The 15654-nt window shown below is 38.5% G+C and overlaps 1 protein-coding gene across 4 annotated transcripts in view; it reads right to left on the bottom strand.

The window, feature by feature from the left end:
* The window catches only part of COL4A3BP (collagen type IV alpha 3 binding protein), a 79073-nt gene that overhangs the window by 25733 nt on the left and 37686 nt on the right, over positions 1-15654 (bottom strand). For 2 of the 4 annotated variants that reach the window (XM_027634649.1, XM_027634650.1), the window contains exons 4-6: positions 2931-3038; positions 2013-2151; positions 962-1045 (exon numbers count right to left, since the gene is read on the bottom strand). In XM_027634649.1, coding sequence (XP_027490450.1) covers positions 962-1045; positions 2013-2151; positions 2931-3038 — 331 coding nt within the window. The other 2 variants (XM_027634651.1, XM_027634652.1) reach the window with 2 other exon arrangements.

Below are 15654 nucleotides of genomic sequence, written 5' to 3'. Positions count from 1 at the left end.
AGGAAATATGTAATACATGGGAACAATAGCAATTAAAAAAACCCAGAAGACACAGAAAAGGCTTATTTTGCCCTATATTTTCCAGATTATTGATGAAAGTATTTACATGTTTAAAAACATTTTTGCTGAGTACTTCAGGAGATTCTATCACATTTGAAATTGAAGGTAGTGCAACTTCAAAGTCTCGTGAATCAAGTCTAAGAAATACCTTAGGACTAACTGAATTGTCAACATGTAGAGAATGTAAACACTAAAATATTTCAGTCAGGGAAAAGGTCTAAGAAGAATACAAGTAGACTTTAAATGCACACACAACTTCCTCCAGGTCAGAAGTATCAGATTTCTTGAACAGCAAGTTATGTGTGAATTCTTCACATTTGCTGCATGGATGCAATGAGTACAATATTCTTATCATTTATGATAAGAATAAATATCAGAATTCTGTCATCATAACAATGAAAAGTACAGTAAAAAAGAGTTAGAATTATGATAAGTTAGAATCAGTAATAGTGCTGACTTAACCATTACATAGCCATAGTATTTGGAAAAAATATAGTGGGACATCCCTAACTGGAAAAGCACTGCAGTCCACCAAATTCCTAAAGCAGGTAACACTTGCAAGAAAAACTGCAATTACCTGTTACAAATCTCAGTTCCCAATATCTCAATGATGCAGTTGTTTCAACAGAATTTTATAGTGATAATAGCTTTAGACACAGAATAGGAAAGTACAGCTTGATATATTTGGATTAGTGCTTGTGGGATTAAGAATAACTCAGAGAACCATGAAAAACAGCCAAAGAATTATTATATGACCAAGAACTTCCTATCACATACACTTAAATAAACATTCTCACCATTTTCTGCTTAGAAAAGAGCATAAGTACCTGTCTTGTATCAGACTTTTCATCATACCATTTATCATAATTTTTACCAGTGGAAAAAATTGGGACAGACTTACATTTTTCCTTACTGCTGTTACTGTTATGTACAAAATCCCCATCAGGACGCATTGTAGGGAAATCATCTTCATCATCTTCTACCACTAAATTTGAGAGAGAGTGTGTTATGGGAGTGGGAAAGCTCTTCTAGTACTTTAGTGTGCAAGAAAGAATTAAGAGCATTTTCATGGGTAAGCAGTACTTTTCCCCATAACAACAGTCATGAACCCTCCCTCCCTTTTTTTTTTGGTTTTTTTTGACCCAAGACCACTATTAGCATAGATGTCGATAAATGTCAGAATCTAATATTTGCTAAGTATTGAAGTTTAGCACTCGATTTTATGGTAAGAACAACATATTTCAATGTTACAACTGAGTAAGTAAGGAGCCATGATTCCAGCAGCTATCTAGTCTTCTATACCGGAAAGTTTAAAGAAAGTGGAACTGCACTTATCTAGTGTTTTATTATAGCAAAATTTTCAGACTGCCAGAAAAACCACAGGGATGAATATAAATGCCTCAGTAAAGTGCACAGATATGACAATAAGCTGTGCTCTGGGATAAGCAATTTAGATATTTAGACATTCACACCTTAGTCTACTAAGGCCTTGAGTGGGCATTCAGTGCTCTAGTTCCAGTCAATACATCTCAGAAGCATTCCTTATGGCAGCACTTTTGACTTTTTTAAAGAATGTACTGTTTCTATTAGAAGTATTATCCCACTGATTTTTCCAAACAAAAGGTAAGAGCAATAAACTAACTTAAATTCATCTTATGAGGGTTAGCAATTGGTATTCTATAATGTAAAACACTTAAAAAGAGCAATTCTTTTGTACAGTTGACAGGTATAGGTTAACATCAAGCAGATTTTTATACAAATCTGAATTCTGAAGCGAAACTAGTTAACACTGTTTATGCAGAAATATATATGATTGATCCCTTTACTAAAGAGTAAACTTAAGATACATATTTTATTTATATGACATCAAATGCTATTGTACTTATACCAAGAGGTTGACGGGGTAAAAACCAAAAATCTATGGAGGGCAGAGTTTTCATTTACAGTGTTACCTTTATCCCTCTGGAGTTCATCTTTGGAAACTGCATCTGCACAAGCATCGAAGTATTTCTGTAAAGTATCAACTTGTCTACACAAGATGTCTCTAAAAGTTTCCATTTCTGCAAGCTTCTCACGTAAGCTATGGCCCTTCTGAAAAGAAAAAAGGAAAAAAGCCTGAAATGCCTCTACACACTAAACAATAGACTGATGCATAAATTTAAAAAATGTATTTCAGCAGTGATAGTGAAGAAATTGAAGTACACGAAAGATATTTTAAGTATCAGCAGTCATGAAATCCTGTTAGTGTCAGAAGATACCATATAGAACTGTTCCTTACTCATTTTGTCCACTAGTCTCAATTTCGCTCTTGATTGCATCTGCTACTTCAGAGCATTCAACAAAAGCTCATTAAAAATGTGGTCTTGCATGCTACCAACTTTATGCCCATTTGCCTGAAAACAGTCAGCCCTAGTTTAAGATCTTTATTCTGATCCTTACTCCCCTTCTTCGTGTTGCTCCTCTTCTGCTCTCCTGGAAGTACAGGACATCCCAGTTCATACATTAAATATTCATACAGTTGACATAAGGAGAGCCATAATTTGTCGGTCAGTATTGTATCAAATTTATTGAGCCACAGAATCAGCGTTTGTTTTCATTTGCTATTCTGGTGAGTAAACTAGAAAAAGCTAATAAACATGCTCATAACTTTGATTTCCTTGCCACTAGAAGATGACACTACAGTTAAAAGAGAAAACTGCACAGAGGCATGAGAGAGTTTCCTCATATCATCTGTTCACCACCATATGATGAAATATTAACAGTTAACTAAATATTTTGTATTTTTTCTATAATTACGTGAATGAGTCTTCACATGTTACTTCTTTTCCAGGTGTGTGTGCACCAATACTAAGAAAACTTTATTCACTAACCTTGAACGAAGAGGTGGATGTCGCAGAGTATCCACTTGCTCCAGAGACAAGAGACACCATGGAGCCATGGCGTCGCAAACTTGACTCTGATCCATAGCCAGATTCAGTCTGAAAAGCAAACCACACACAAAACTAGAGTGCTGAGGCTTTTAATGAAAAAGAAATCACACAAGCAAGATTAATGCCATTTCCTCTGAAACCCACCCATTTGGTTTTTGTCATGAAGCAGCAGTGGTTTTAATAACTCAAATTGTGCCTGCATCTAAGATATTGATGCAGCATCTGCAAAGTTTTTTGTTATCTTAATGATTTCTAAAAAAAATGCTATGTACAACTGATTATGTGCCCCCAAAAGAACAAGGCAACATATATTTAAGGGTTCAAGAAAAGAACCATGTTCCGTTATTTTGTTTTATATAACTCCTAACAAGTAATTTTCACACAGCCTATTCAAAAAGCTATATTACTCTACCATAAATTGGGGGATTAACATGGTTCAGTCAAGATAATCAGCCTCAGTCAATCCTTCCAATCACACAAACAGTACCATTTTCTTTTTAAAAGCAACAAAAGAGAGGTCATAGAAAATGAAACAATTACTGCTATTGAGTTTTCTCCCTGTTCCAGGCTTCTCTAGCAAAATTATTTATACTAGATTGAAATTATTTTTTTACTGAAAAAAAGGCTACACAAAACAAGATGAGATATTAAAAGTAAGAGAGGAGTGACTAATTAAATAATGAAAAGAAAAACATATCTAAAAATATAGAGTCTGACAAATTTCCTCAGAAATCAAACAGAATCGGATAACAAGGAACTGGAGGAAAATACATTTCCCTAAATGTTAATGTGAATGACCTGTGCATGGCAAAGCAGAAGAAAAATCTTGAAAGAGAATGTAAGCAGTAAACATATTTCAGAATAATATATGAAATACTGTCATTAGATGAGTTTGATCAAGTAGACGGTGACGACACTACGAAAGACTTTTCACAGAAATAAATTCCGCAGCAGGACAGAAATTCAGATGGGGCAGGGAGAAGGGGAGACAAAACAAATGGTATAGCACAAACAAGAAGCAGTTGTACATTTTATGGAAAAATTTGAAACTGCATAGGCTTTGGGAAGGCAGGAGAGCACTGACAAATTAAGATGCAAATGAACTTCAAAAAAGCAAAGAGAAAGCAAAAAAAGTTGTTTGAATGAAATGTTGGCTAAAAAAGGATTTGGACAAAGTGGGACAAAGTATATATGTCTGAATTAGAAGTAAGAGTTTGGGCATACAATGGCTTTGTTTCAAAAGTGTTTTATAAGCATAAACCTTATAAGAACATTTTACAAGAGTCACCCAACACTTTGAAGCATGTCTTTTAAAATATTTTAAATGCAAATGTAAAAAAACCTTCACTGTATTTCCAGTAACTTCAGTGTTTATTTAAGCATATACTACAAATATTAAGATGACCCTGAATATATTTTTTTTACAGTCAGTTTGACAGTGGAAACTAATTTTTTCTGTAAGTTGTACACACTAGGAAAGAAGACAAAATTTCATTTCAACAGGATATGGCTTAGAGCACAGATCAATTTTAAAATGTAGCCAAAATATCCATTTCATTGAGGTTAGAGTATTTTAACTACGGATAGCAAACATTTTCTGATCACTTTCTCCTTTAAGTGAGAAAGACCTACACAAAACCTGGATTTCAGTTTAGGAAATGAAACTTCCATATTTCTTTATTTGAAGATTTAATCAAAGCCACATCTTAATAGTAATGTTCTAGAACCTCCAAGAATAGATGTAATCTTAGAAGTAGAAAATCTGATGGCTTATATTTCACATTTGAATTAACTCATTTTCTTCCAGTATTAGGCATACAATCAATGCTCAGTTACTTTAGCTCATAAAATAAAAGCTGAAGCTGAAAGAAAAAAACCTTCTTTCCATATCAATATGTAAGCTTGTTTTTTTTTAAGGTACCTTTTCAGAAGGATATTTATTTGTCTGTCATTTATGCTTGTGATTATTAATTCTACTAAACAAGTTTATCCACGCTTCAGAATTGTACACAAAACAGCATACATGATTATCATCTAGATACAGCTATCAGCTTACAAGCCTTACCAATAAAAAGGTGCTACATAATTAACTATTTGTTTTTGCAATCAAGAAGCAAATGAGCAGGCGTTAACAGCAGACAAAAAAGCACACATTAATCGAAAGCACGTGCATTTACAGACCATGTTCACAAAACTGTCTCAAGACAATTATGTCTGAATAGCCAAGAGGAAAAAAATAAAATTACATCAAGAATACTTATTTGTCAAAAGAACCAGAAAATAAGTATTGATTTGTAACTGATGTACAGACAAGCCATCCTGCTCACAGCAGACAGAAGCAAGCAGAATAACACAAACAAAGAAAGCATGAATCATGCAAAGCCCCACCATTCTACTACCGCAACATCTAAACGAGAGCAGGTCACTGCCGCATTTATGTCTTGCAAAGCAGATCATCATTAACTATTCACTGCAGAAATAATCAATTACATTGAGAAGAGGAATGTAGACAGAAGCTTCTTCTTTTTACACAATTTTTAATTTAAGATAAAAACTGGAAAAGCAGGTAGAGTTCATATCACAGAAACCAACAGTCTTTGCTTGAAAACAAAATTATTTGTAGAAGTTGTATCAATTCATACCATCAAGCACTAATGGTAAATTGCCATGCTCAGTAAAAAGATGCAGTTCTTTGAAATTCCATGCATACATCACAGCTTCAAAGCTACACTAAAACTGGCATTTGACAGTATACTGCAACACCTTCAGCTTTCTAAGGCAATGAGTGAAATCCATTAATCCTTTTGTTACGACAGACAAGAGGAAAGAGCCACATGATCCAAAGCTTCATGTGATCCTTTAACTGGAGCAGACGCTTGGCGTCAGAAAAGCTGCTTTCAGTAAAAAAAAGCTAAGTGTTTGCAGAATCATATTGCAGATCTCCATTATTGCTCGCACTGATCCACCACGTAGAAATTTTCTTGAGTGGAAAATAATACTCCTGAGTAAAGCACAGACTTATAGGAAAGTTCTCCCACTTAAAATCAAATAAAGCAAATTATTTTCAGGTCTTCAAGGAATTATTTTGATTACGTCTCAATTCAGTGCCTGTGAAGCACTTCAATGTACATTTATCCACCAAGGCAGATATATTCAGTTAGCATTATAAATTATTTATTATTTTACATAACACATGCAGCAGGCAGCTCCTCCTCCTAAGGCATTCAGCTCACTCTAGGAGGTGGAAACAGATATTAGGACACTGTAAGTCTAATCTCATTCTCTGCAGTATTTGTGAAAAACCCCATTCACACATGCGAGAGATCAAGCCACATCTTAGTTAAAAACCAGAATAGAAAAAAGTAATAACACAAAACTAGAGAGATGGAAGGTACTATGAAAGACTGGGTGGCAAATAACCAGGCAAGCTCTGTAAAACAACTATATACCAAAGGTAATTTTTAGACCTGCAGCAAATGCTTCAGAAAGAAGAGTTAGTGAGTGCCAGGATGAGCCAAGGCAGGGCTACCAAGCAGATGGCTGCACAGTAACACCACCACAGACACTACAGGTAGGGCTGTACAGGATACATTTCTGAGCCCTGAAGTCAAAGATATAATTATTACGTGACTGTAGGTCTGATTTTTCAGTTGCTCTTAAGCTGCTGACAATGGAAACCTAAGGTTTCAAAAACAAGGTGGTAGTTAGCAGGAAGGTAGAAATAGGAATTTCACAGTCAGAGCTGCTGGATGATGATTCCCCACCCACAGCCCTCCCAAACACAGTGCAGAAGACTACACAGAAAGGATAAAGCCTCTAATATGACGTCTTCTGCAAGTGCAAAACCAAGGAAAGACTTGTAGACATAACTTTCCTCCAGCAGTGATAAATGTTGCAACTCTGTAGTAAATAAACATACTATGTGCAGAGGAGGAAACCCCAGGAATTCTGAGCTGAAAAGTATAATAAGACAACTGAAAAATTAGCCTTAAGATTACTGTAATTGCGATATCAAATCTAAAAGCAGTGTGCTGGTTTAAAAGTAAACCAGCAGAGGAAATGAACTCAACTCAAAAGAGAGATTATAAGTCAGAATAACAATTTAATAAAATAATACAATAAGCACGATTATACAGACAAACAATTGGTTTTAACCCACAAAACCCAAATATATAACCCAGCACCCTGGGGCATGAACAGAGTGGTGTTCTTTGGGCCCCCTGAGTCCAAAGGAAAAGGAGAGGGAAAAACCTGCTGGTGAGAGTGCTGTTGCAGTCTGGTCAAGAGTGGTGATTGCAGTCTGGTTGAGAGCAGTGATCTGCAGTCTTCCTCTGGATCCCATGAGTGGTTCAAAAGATCCCAAGACTCCAAGATTATATATCCTCCAGTTCAGGCAGGAATGCCCAGTACCTCCTTCAGGGCGGGGGGTTCCTTAATGGGTGTGAGGACAAGAGCACCCTCCTATCTTGCAGGCCTCTTAACACCCAGTTTATAGCCTGAGGAGTCAGGCTCTGTGCAGATAGTGTAAATGGTTCATTGATAACAGTTTCCGGGAAATGACATGGAAGGCTATAGAATACACAGTTTTGGGTTACACCCATGCAGTGATGAACTGGCTTCAGCTGTCCTAACTAGGACAAGCAGAATGAAGGATAGCCAGGAGGATGCCATGACTGTCTTGCTCCTCAGATTTGGGAACCACTGTGTCAAAGTGACATTTTGCAAAATAAAACTCTTCACTGGGCAAAAGTAACGAAACCCAAGCTGGCAATAACTGCAACCCTCAGTATAACTAGTAATAGAATAAAGCAGCTTGTACTCCTGGGTCACGAGACTACAGTAAGACTAGGAGAGGGCTACATTTGTCCCTCCCGTGAGTCTAACCTGTTAGTAAAGGGATAAGATCTGTATTGCTATATAAGAACTAATAAACTGAATTCTGCTATTAGACACTGTCAGAAAAAGCACTGATGTTCCAGCCTCAGCTCCCAACGCACTGAAGTAAGTGTTCTTACTTGCTTTCATGCTTTGAAAGCTAATGGGAGTAGTCATAGATTTTAAAAAATGAATTCATTCCATTACATACTGCCTCAACTGCACAACTGTGCTTTTAAAAATAAGAACAGTTCTGATCCCAACTGAAAGCACTTGTCTTTCAGTAGTTATACAAAATCGCATAATAGTTATATTAAATATTATTACATCATCGCTATGTATGAAATCCAAAAGGGAGTGTTGCCAGGGTCAATGCACAAGTGCTAGCTAAGGCAGACGAGCAAGGAGGCAGCAGGAAAATCCCCTGCAGGAGCCCGAGAACTCTCCCAGGGAGCGCCCACTAGGTGGAGAGAAAGCCCACGCCTTCCCAGGACTGAGCATGCAGGGATAACCCAGCAAGTCTCAACAGCGGGATGGAGTAAGGAAGACTAGACCACACACTGTGTTCACAATTGACAGGCATTTTGGCAATATTTTACTTATCCTTCAAAACGGCAGGGAAGGTATAATTGCCTATTACTCCTTGGTTTGGGTTTATTTTTAATCTATTTAAGACAGTTAAGTATCATATTAATATCACCTCTGTAGAAGAGGAAAACCACATCCACCATTACTGTTAGGTGAAGAAAGTTAGGCTAAAGACCACAATCAGACTTTGAAAGAGAGATCATCATTAAACAGCAAAGTGTTGAGGTTTTTTCACCTTTGTGGAAAGATAATTCTTGCAAGTCTGAGCCAGATTTGGCCATGGACTTGAGAAGCCTATGCTTTGCTTAATCAGAATAAACATTTTCGTATCAAGAAACCCCAGGATTCAAAGTAAATATGCAGGTAAGGTTGTTGCTCTCTCTAGAAGCAATGGACTACAAAAAGCTTTACATTAACACAGAACATATCTGTCAGCAGGTTTATCAATAAGAAGAAAAACTACCAAAGCAAATGCTCCTGCAAAACCCAAAAAGATCATTAAATCTCTTGTTCACCTAGTGCAGTTAGCATTTATCTTGTCACTGCTACACAGGGGAACAAATATTTTTTTCTCTTCCACTCAATTCTTAAATCCTTAAACATGAATTCTTAAAGATTCATTTAGCCATGAGAACAGAAATCTCTATCAAATGCTTGAGTATGTAATAGATAGTAAACACTGTAGGATGAAGAAAATTAGTACTGACATATTCCATAACATATCTGACAAAAGATTTAAGGAAAACTACCTTAAACCTGAAGGAAATACATGAAAACACATGCTGCTCTTAAACTGTACTCTCATAACAGTAATTGGGGAAAAAGTGGGAAAAAATAAGAGTTTACTTTGAACACATTATTTGTTTTGCATCTCACACCGTATTAAATCTTACACAATTTTCTTCACTTTCAAAACCTATTCCCATTTCCTTCTTGCTGTGGCCCTTGTTTTTATCAGCTCTCAACACCTACTTCCTTCAAAAACAAGGGAGGTTCACTGCACCCATTACACAGTTGAACAAAAAAAGTTATACCAAATAAGGGACTCCCCAATACATGCAAGTTTTTCTCATGTTCCTGATACAGCTTCCTATTCCTGAAGTTGCCCAGGGTAAAGATTCATAAAAGCAGTCCCTCTGTTGAGTCAAAATCATGTTTGTTTAAAAACAAAACCCAGTCTGGTTTAAAAGCTCTTCATGCAACAGAATTCTGCCATCAGTAGAAGCTTTACACCCACTTCTATAATCATATATCAATTTGACAACACAAAGATTCCATGTGTTAAGTTCAAACTATCTAGGCAATAATAATGTCCAAAGGTAATTTTGCTTTTAAGCAAAAGATTAATACACTAGATAGGAGATATCAAAGTTCTGAAGGCATAATTCCATAAGAAAAAACCACATCAGTTCTGCATGACAGGCAGCAAAGAATGATAGAGTCATTGAGGTTGGAAAAGATTTCCAAGACCATCGAGTCCAACCTTTGACCAAACACCACCACGTCAACTAAACCATAGCACAAAGTGCCATGTCCAGTCGTTTCTTGAACACATTCAGGGATGGTGACTCCACCACTTCCCCAGGCAACCCGTTCCAATGCCTGACCAGCCCTTCAGCGATGAAATTCTTCCTGATGTCCAACCTGCAGAGCCTTCCCACCCTCCAGCAGATCAACACTCCCATCCAGCTTGGTGTTGTCTGTGAACTTACTGAGGGTGCCCTCAATCCCCTAATCCATATTGTCCATAAGGGTATTAAACAGAACTGGCCCCACTACTGAGCCCTGGGGAACACCACTGGTAACCAGACACCAGCTGGGTGTAACTCCATTCACCACCACTCTCTGCATCCAGCCAGTTTTTAACCCTGTGAACAGCTGTCCAAGCCGTGGGATGTCAGCTTCCCCAGGAGAATGCTGTGGGAGATAGTATCACAGGCTTTACTGTAAGTCCAGGTAGACAACAACAACATCCACAGCCTTTCACTCATCCACTAAGGGGGTCACCCTGTCCTAGAAGGAGATCAGGTTGGTCAAGCAGGACCTGTCTTTCCTAATTCCATGCTGGCTGGGCTTGATCTGGCTGTCCTGCATGTGCCATGTGATCATACTCAACATACTCTGTTCCACAACCTTCCCTGGCACTGAGGTTAGTCTGACAAGCCTATAGTTCCCCAGTTTCTTCTTCTGACTCTTCTTGTGGATGGGCATCACACTTGCCAACCTCCAGTCATCTGGGACCTCCCTGGTTAACCAGGACTGATGTTAAATGATGGAAAGCGGCTTGGCAACATCTTTCACCAGCTCCCTCAGTACCCTTAGGTGAATACCATCCAGCCCCATAGACTTTTGAGTGTCTATATGGCACAGCAGGTCACTAAGTATCTCCTTCTGTATAACAGGGAGTCTCTTCTGCTTCCCATCCCTGTTTACCAGCTCAGGGGGCTGGTGGGCCTGAGGATATTCAGTCTTTCTATAAAAGACTGAGGCAAAGAAGGCATTAAATACCTCAACTTTTTCCTCAGCCTTGGTGATAAAGATTTTCCTTCATGTGTCCAATAAATGATGGAGATTTCCCTTGGTCCTCCTTTTGTTAATGTATTTGTAAAAACACTTTATATTATCTTATACAGCAGTGGTCAGATTGAGTTCTGCCTAAGATTTCGCCTTTCTAATTTTTTCTCTACGTGACCTAACAACGTCCTTGTACTTTTCCTGAGTTGCCTAACCCAACTTACACAGTAAGCAACATTTTCAATATTTCAAGTCAAATGAAGCTGGTGAAAGCTCTGGAACACAAGACCCACAAGGAGTGGCTGAGAGATTTGGAGTTGCCCAGCCCAGAGAAAAGGAGGCTCGGGGGAGACCTTATCACTTTCTACAACTACCTGAAAGGAGGTTGTAGTGACATGGGTGTCAGTTTCTTCTACCAGGTAACAAGTGACAGACAAGAGGAAATGGCCTCAAGTTGCACCAGAGGAGGTGGAGATTAAATATTAGGAAATTTTTTTCCATGGAAAGGGTTGTAAAGCATTGGAAAAGACTGCTTAGGGAAGTGGTGGAGTCACTATACCTCAAAGTGCTCAAAAAATATGTGGATATGGCACCTGAGGACATGGTCTAGGGGTGACCATGGTGGAGGGTGCTAGGTTGACAGCTGACATGGTGATATTATAGGTAATTTCCAATTTAGTGATTCTGTGAAACACTTGATACACAACGGTTGTACCAACACCTAAAAAAGTTAAATGAAAACATTAATTGTTACAAAGACTAGCACCACATGATTCCATAATTCTCATTTGAGTTCATGGGTTAAGAACAAGTCTAACATGACATAAAACAAAATGCTAAAGGGATAAATTATCTTAATGCTTCCAGTGTTAAGCCATAAGACCTAGTCCCAGATACAGAAAGGCAAATATACGCATGCAAAGCAGGCCCCACATCAAAAAGCTTCAGAAGCAAACTTAGATTATGCTAAAAGCTTTACATGTTTCATGTAAAAGACACATTTGGATATCTAAAGGAACAAAAATTCAGATAATTTCCAAAAGCTCAGTGCATCACCAACTGGAAACATTAGAGTATGTCCTCCTGGCAAAAGATATCACAGTGCACTGTCCTCTAACTGGTCAGGATTAGGAAAATTAAGTTTTCATACGACCCATATTACTTATTAGTAGTTTATTATTTACATACAAGCATTTGAAAAGATATCAGTTCATGTGTTTAAACTCTCAAAGTCAGTATCGTGTGTGACCACTAGAGGGAAATAGCGAAAAGGAAAGAGGCATTGCCAGAGGTTACTCTCGGTCAAAGCCCAAGAGTAACCCTTACACTGTTTCTGCTTCAGTCCCTGGGCATAGAAAGCTCCTTCCTTGGCAATTACAACCAGAGCAGTTTTACCTTTAGCCTTTATAATTACATTTCAGACACATTGCTCAGTGAGGATAAAGTTTTCCACACAGTATGCAAGTAGTAACAATGACATTTAGTGCTGAAAGGATGGCAGTGAATTAGAAATTTTCTCTATTGAGATTAATGAAATTATTCTGAAGTCACACTTCTCAGCCAGTTCAAAACAGTGAACCAACTATGAACATGTTCATTTCCAGTTAAGCTTGTCCACAGACAACACCAAATCAAACACACTGACTAACATTCTGGCTCAGATTCCTTAGAATTTAACAATTGGGCTCAATTTAATTTAGCTTTAAAAAAAAAAAAGTCTAATACTTGACATAGAGAAAATCAGTCACCTCTGTCTCAAGTACCATGTCCAAGTAGAAGACTTCTTTACATTCAAGTGCTTTGCCATTAGTCTGCAGCTGTCAAACATACAGTTCACAATGAAAAGTAGTTTTATATACGAGCCAGATGAACAGCCACAGGATTTCTTCATGTACCAAGAAAGCATTAAGTAGGTTTTCATCAAATTAGTTTTCCCTGTATGTATATGCACTTTGGGAAGCACCAGAACATTTTAGTAAAGCCTATCAAACCCATAAAAACTCATGATACGGTAATGATACAGACACATTTCCTTTGAAAGAAGTTATCTACTCTATTCATGACACTTAAGTTTATACAGGTTTACTAAGGAGTTTGTAGAACTGTTTTATGAAACACAACTTTCAGAAAGTTTTAATTTTGAAAATTAAAATATTAACTCACATTACACACAATATCAAACACATCACTAAAAATTTTAAACAATCTGCCAATATAAAAACAACCTCCACACTATCATTGTTCATTGATGCAGAAAGAAACAGACTGCTTTTATTTGCTGAAAGCCAACACTCTCTGTGCAATAGGAAAAACAACTTCAAGCACAGCACAGGTCTCTACAATAAGCTGATCTACCCTACCCTTGAAGGAAAATCTGTAAAATGGTGGAAAAACAGCTCACAAAAGGCTGCTTCTACTACATTAGAAGAAAGCAAACCAAAGTATCTGCAGAGAGACCCGGACAGGCTGGAGAGTTGGGCTGATTCTAACGAGATGAGGTTCAACAAGGCCAAGTGCCAGGTCCTGTGCTTTGGCCACAACCCCCTGCAGCGCTACAGGCTGGGGACAGAGTGGCTGGAGAGCAGCCAGACAGAGAGGGACCTGGGAGTTTGGATCGACAGGAAGCTGAACATGAGCCAGCAGTGTGCCCAGGTGGCCAAGAAGGCCAGTGGCATCCTGGCCTGGATCAGGAACAGTGTGGCCAGCAGGACCACGAAGTGATTCTTCCCCTGTACTCAGCACTGGTGAGGCCACACCTGGAATACTGTGTCCAGTTCTGGGCCTCTCAGTTCAGGAAGGATATTGAGGTGCTGGAGCAGGTCCAGAGGAGAGCAACAAGGCTGGGGAAGGGACTCGAGCACAAGTCCTCTGAGGAGAGGCTGAGGGAGCTGGGGTTGTTCAGTCTGGAGAAGAGGGGCTCAGGGGAGACTTCATCACTCTCTACAACTCCCTGAAAGGAGGTTGTAGACAGGTGGGGGTTGGTCTCTTCTCCCAGGCAGCTATCAGCAAGACAAGAGGGCATGGTCTTAAGCTGTGCCAGGGGAGGTTTAGGTTGGATATTGGGAAGAAATTCTTTACAGAGAGGGTAATCAGGCACTGGAATGGGCTGCCCAGGGAAGTGGTGGATTCTCTGTCCCTGGAGGTTTTTAAGATGAGACTGGATGTGGCACTTAGTGCCATGGTCTAGTAACCACGGCTGTAGTGGATCAAGAGTTGGACTTGATGATCTCGGAGGTCCCTTCCAACCCATCTGATTCTATGATTCTACGATCTAGTCTGTAAAATGTTCAGGACTTTGAAGACAAGTATTATCACTAGTTTTACACAGAGCTGTAACACTGTTGGTCACTATTAGATTGTGCGTTAAGCTGTGGGACACTATTTTGTTCTGCTTTCTGGAGGGGTAAAAAGTTCATAACAAGATAAAGGATGCCAGTGCAATGCTGGTGCCAACACAAAAACCTCCCTACAATAAGCATTAGCTAGAGAATAGTGTAATAAAACAATCAGTTTAGCAGCCTACTTTTACTCAAGTCTTCTACAGTAACTACATTATCTCATTTCACGACAGCACATCTGTGTTTTGTACAAGCTGTAGAGGCTTTCTGCAAGAACTTGTGCCTTAATTGCACACTGTACTATGAAAAGTCCAGGAAACTGCTGAAACACATTCAATGCCTCTGTCATCAGAATAAATTATTTTGTAGACTCATATATTCTCTACATACTGCTGAAGCTAAATCCCATTGCTGGTTCCCTTACAGCACTGTATCCCTGAAAAATTCATCATGAGAAAACTACATGTGTTAAAAGCCAACAAACTGAAACACTGATGCTATTGCCTGCAGACATTGCAGTGTGTGTATGGGAGTGTGACATGACTTAAAGGAGAACGGTCATAATCTTGCTATTATATGCTTTGAACTGCAGCACACTAAAAGCTGACTTCCATTGCTAAGTGAGGGGAGGGACACTCCCACCTGATGGTTGGCAAGGTGGTGTTGTTCCCTGACCGTTCTGTGTGGCAGTAACAAAATGCATATTCTGCCACTGGATCTTCATATTCTGACAGATCTGCATATAGCCCAGTTCAGGTACAAAAAAGCAGTAGCCATAAAAATGACAGAAAAGTGAATTTACAGTATCTACATCCAAAAGCACTTGAGACTCAAATCTGCCTCAAAGGCTAGGACAGTAAAGAAAAACTTTGCAGACTGGATGTGTAGCACAGGGCTCTAAAAAGATAAGATTTTTTTCTTTAAGCCTTTTTATATCAATACACTATAAACCTACATGGTTGGCATAACGGAGCATATTTTTACTCCAGGTTTTGTGTATTCAGATGGATACTCCAAGAGAGACTACATATGACAGGTACTGTCAGCTGAACACTGACGGTAGTTCTGTTGAAGACCTGTCTAGCTGGCATGATGGCCTCTTTTCAAGAATCAAAACAAACCAGCCCAGTAAGCCTCTAAAGACTGATTAGATTTGTACAAGTACAAACCTTGAGTCCTACTTATTGTTTGATTAGATTATGGGAGATGTTGTCTAAATAGCTATTGATTATCTTTGCACTTTCTCTGTACTTTTCAAAATTGGCAGATTTATCCAACAGATTTCCTCGAACACACCAATATCCCTAAACACGTAAATTATATATTTTCTGTTTAACCTTGCTTAGCAT

The sequence above is a fragment of the Corapipo altera genome, unplaced genomic scaffold (assembly GCF_003945725.1).
Source record: "Corapipo altera isolate COAL_440 unplaced genomic scaffold, ASM394572v1 61411, whole genome shotgun sequence".
Taxonomy (NCBI): Eukaryota; Metazoa; Chordata; class Aves; order Passeriformes; family Pipridae; genus Corapipo; species Corapipo altera.
The sequence above is the reverse complement of the archived record's forward strand: the minus strand, read 5'-3'. Positions and strand labels throughout refer to the sequence as shown.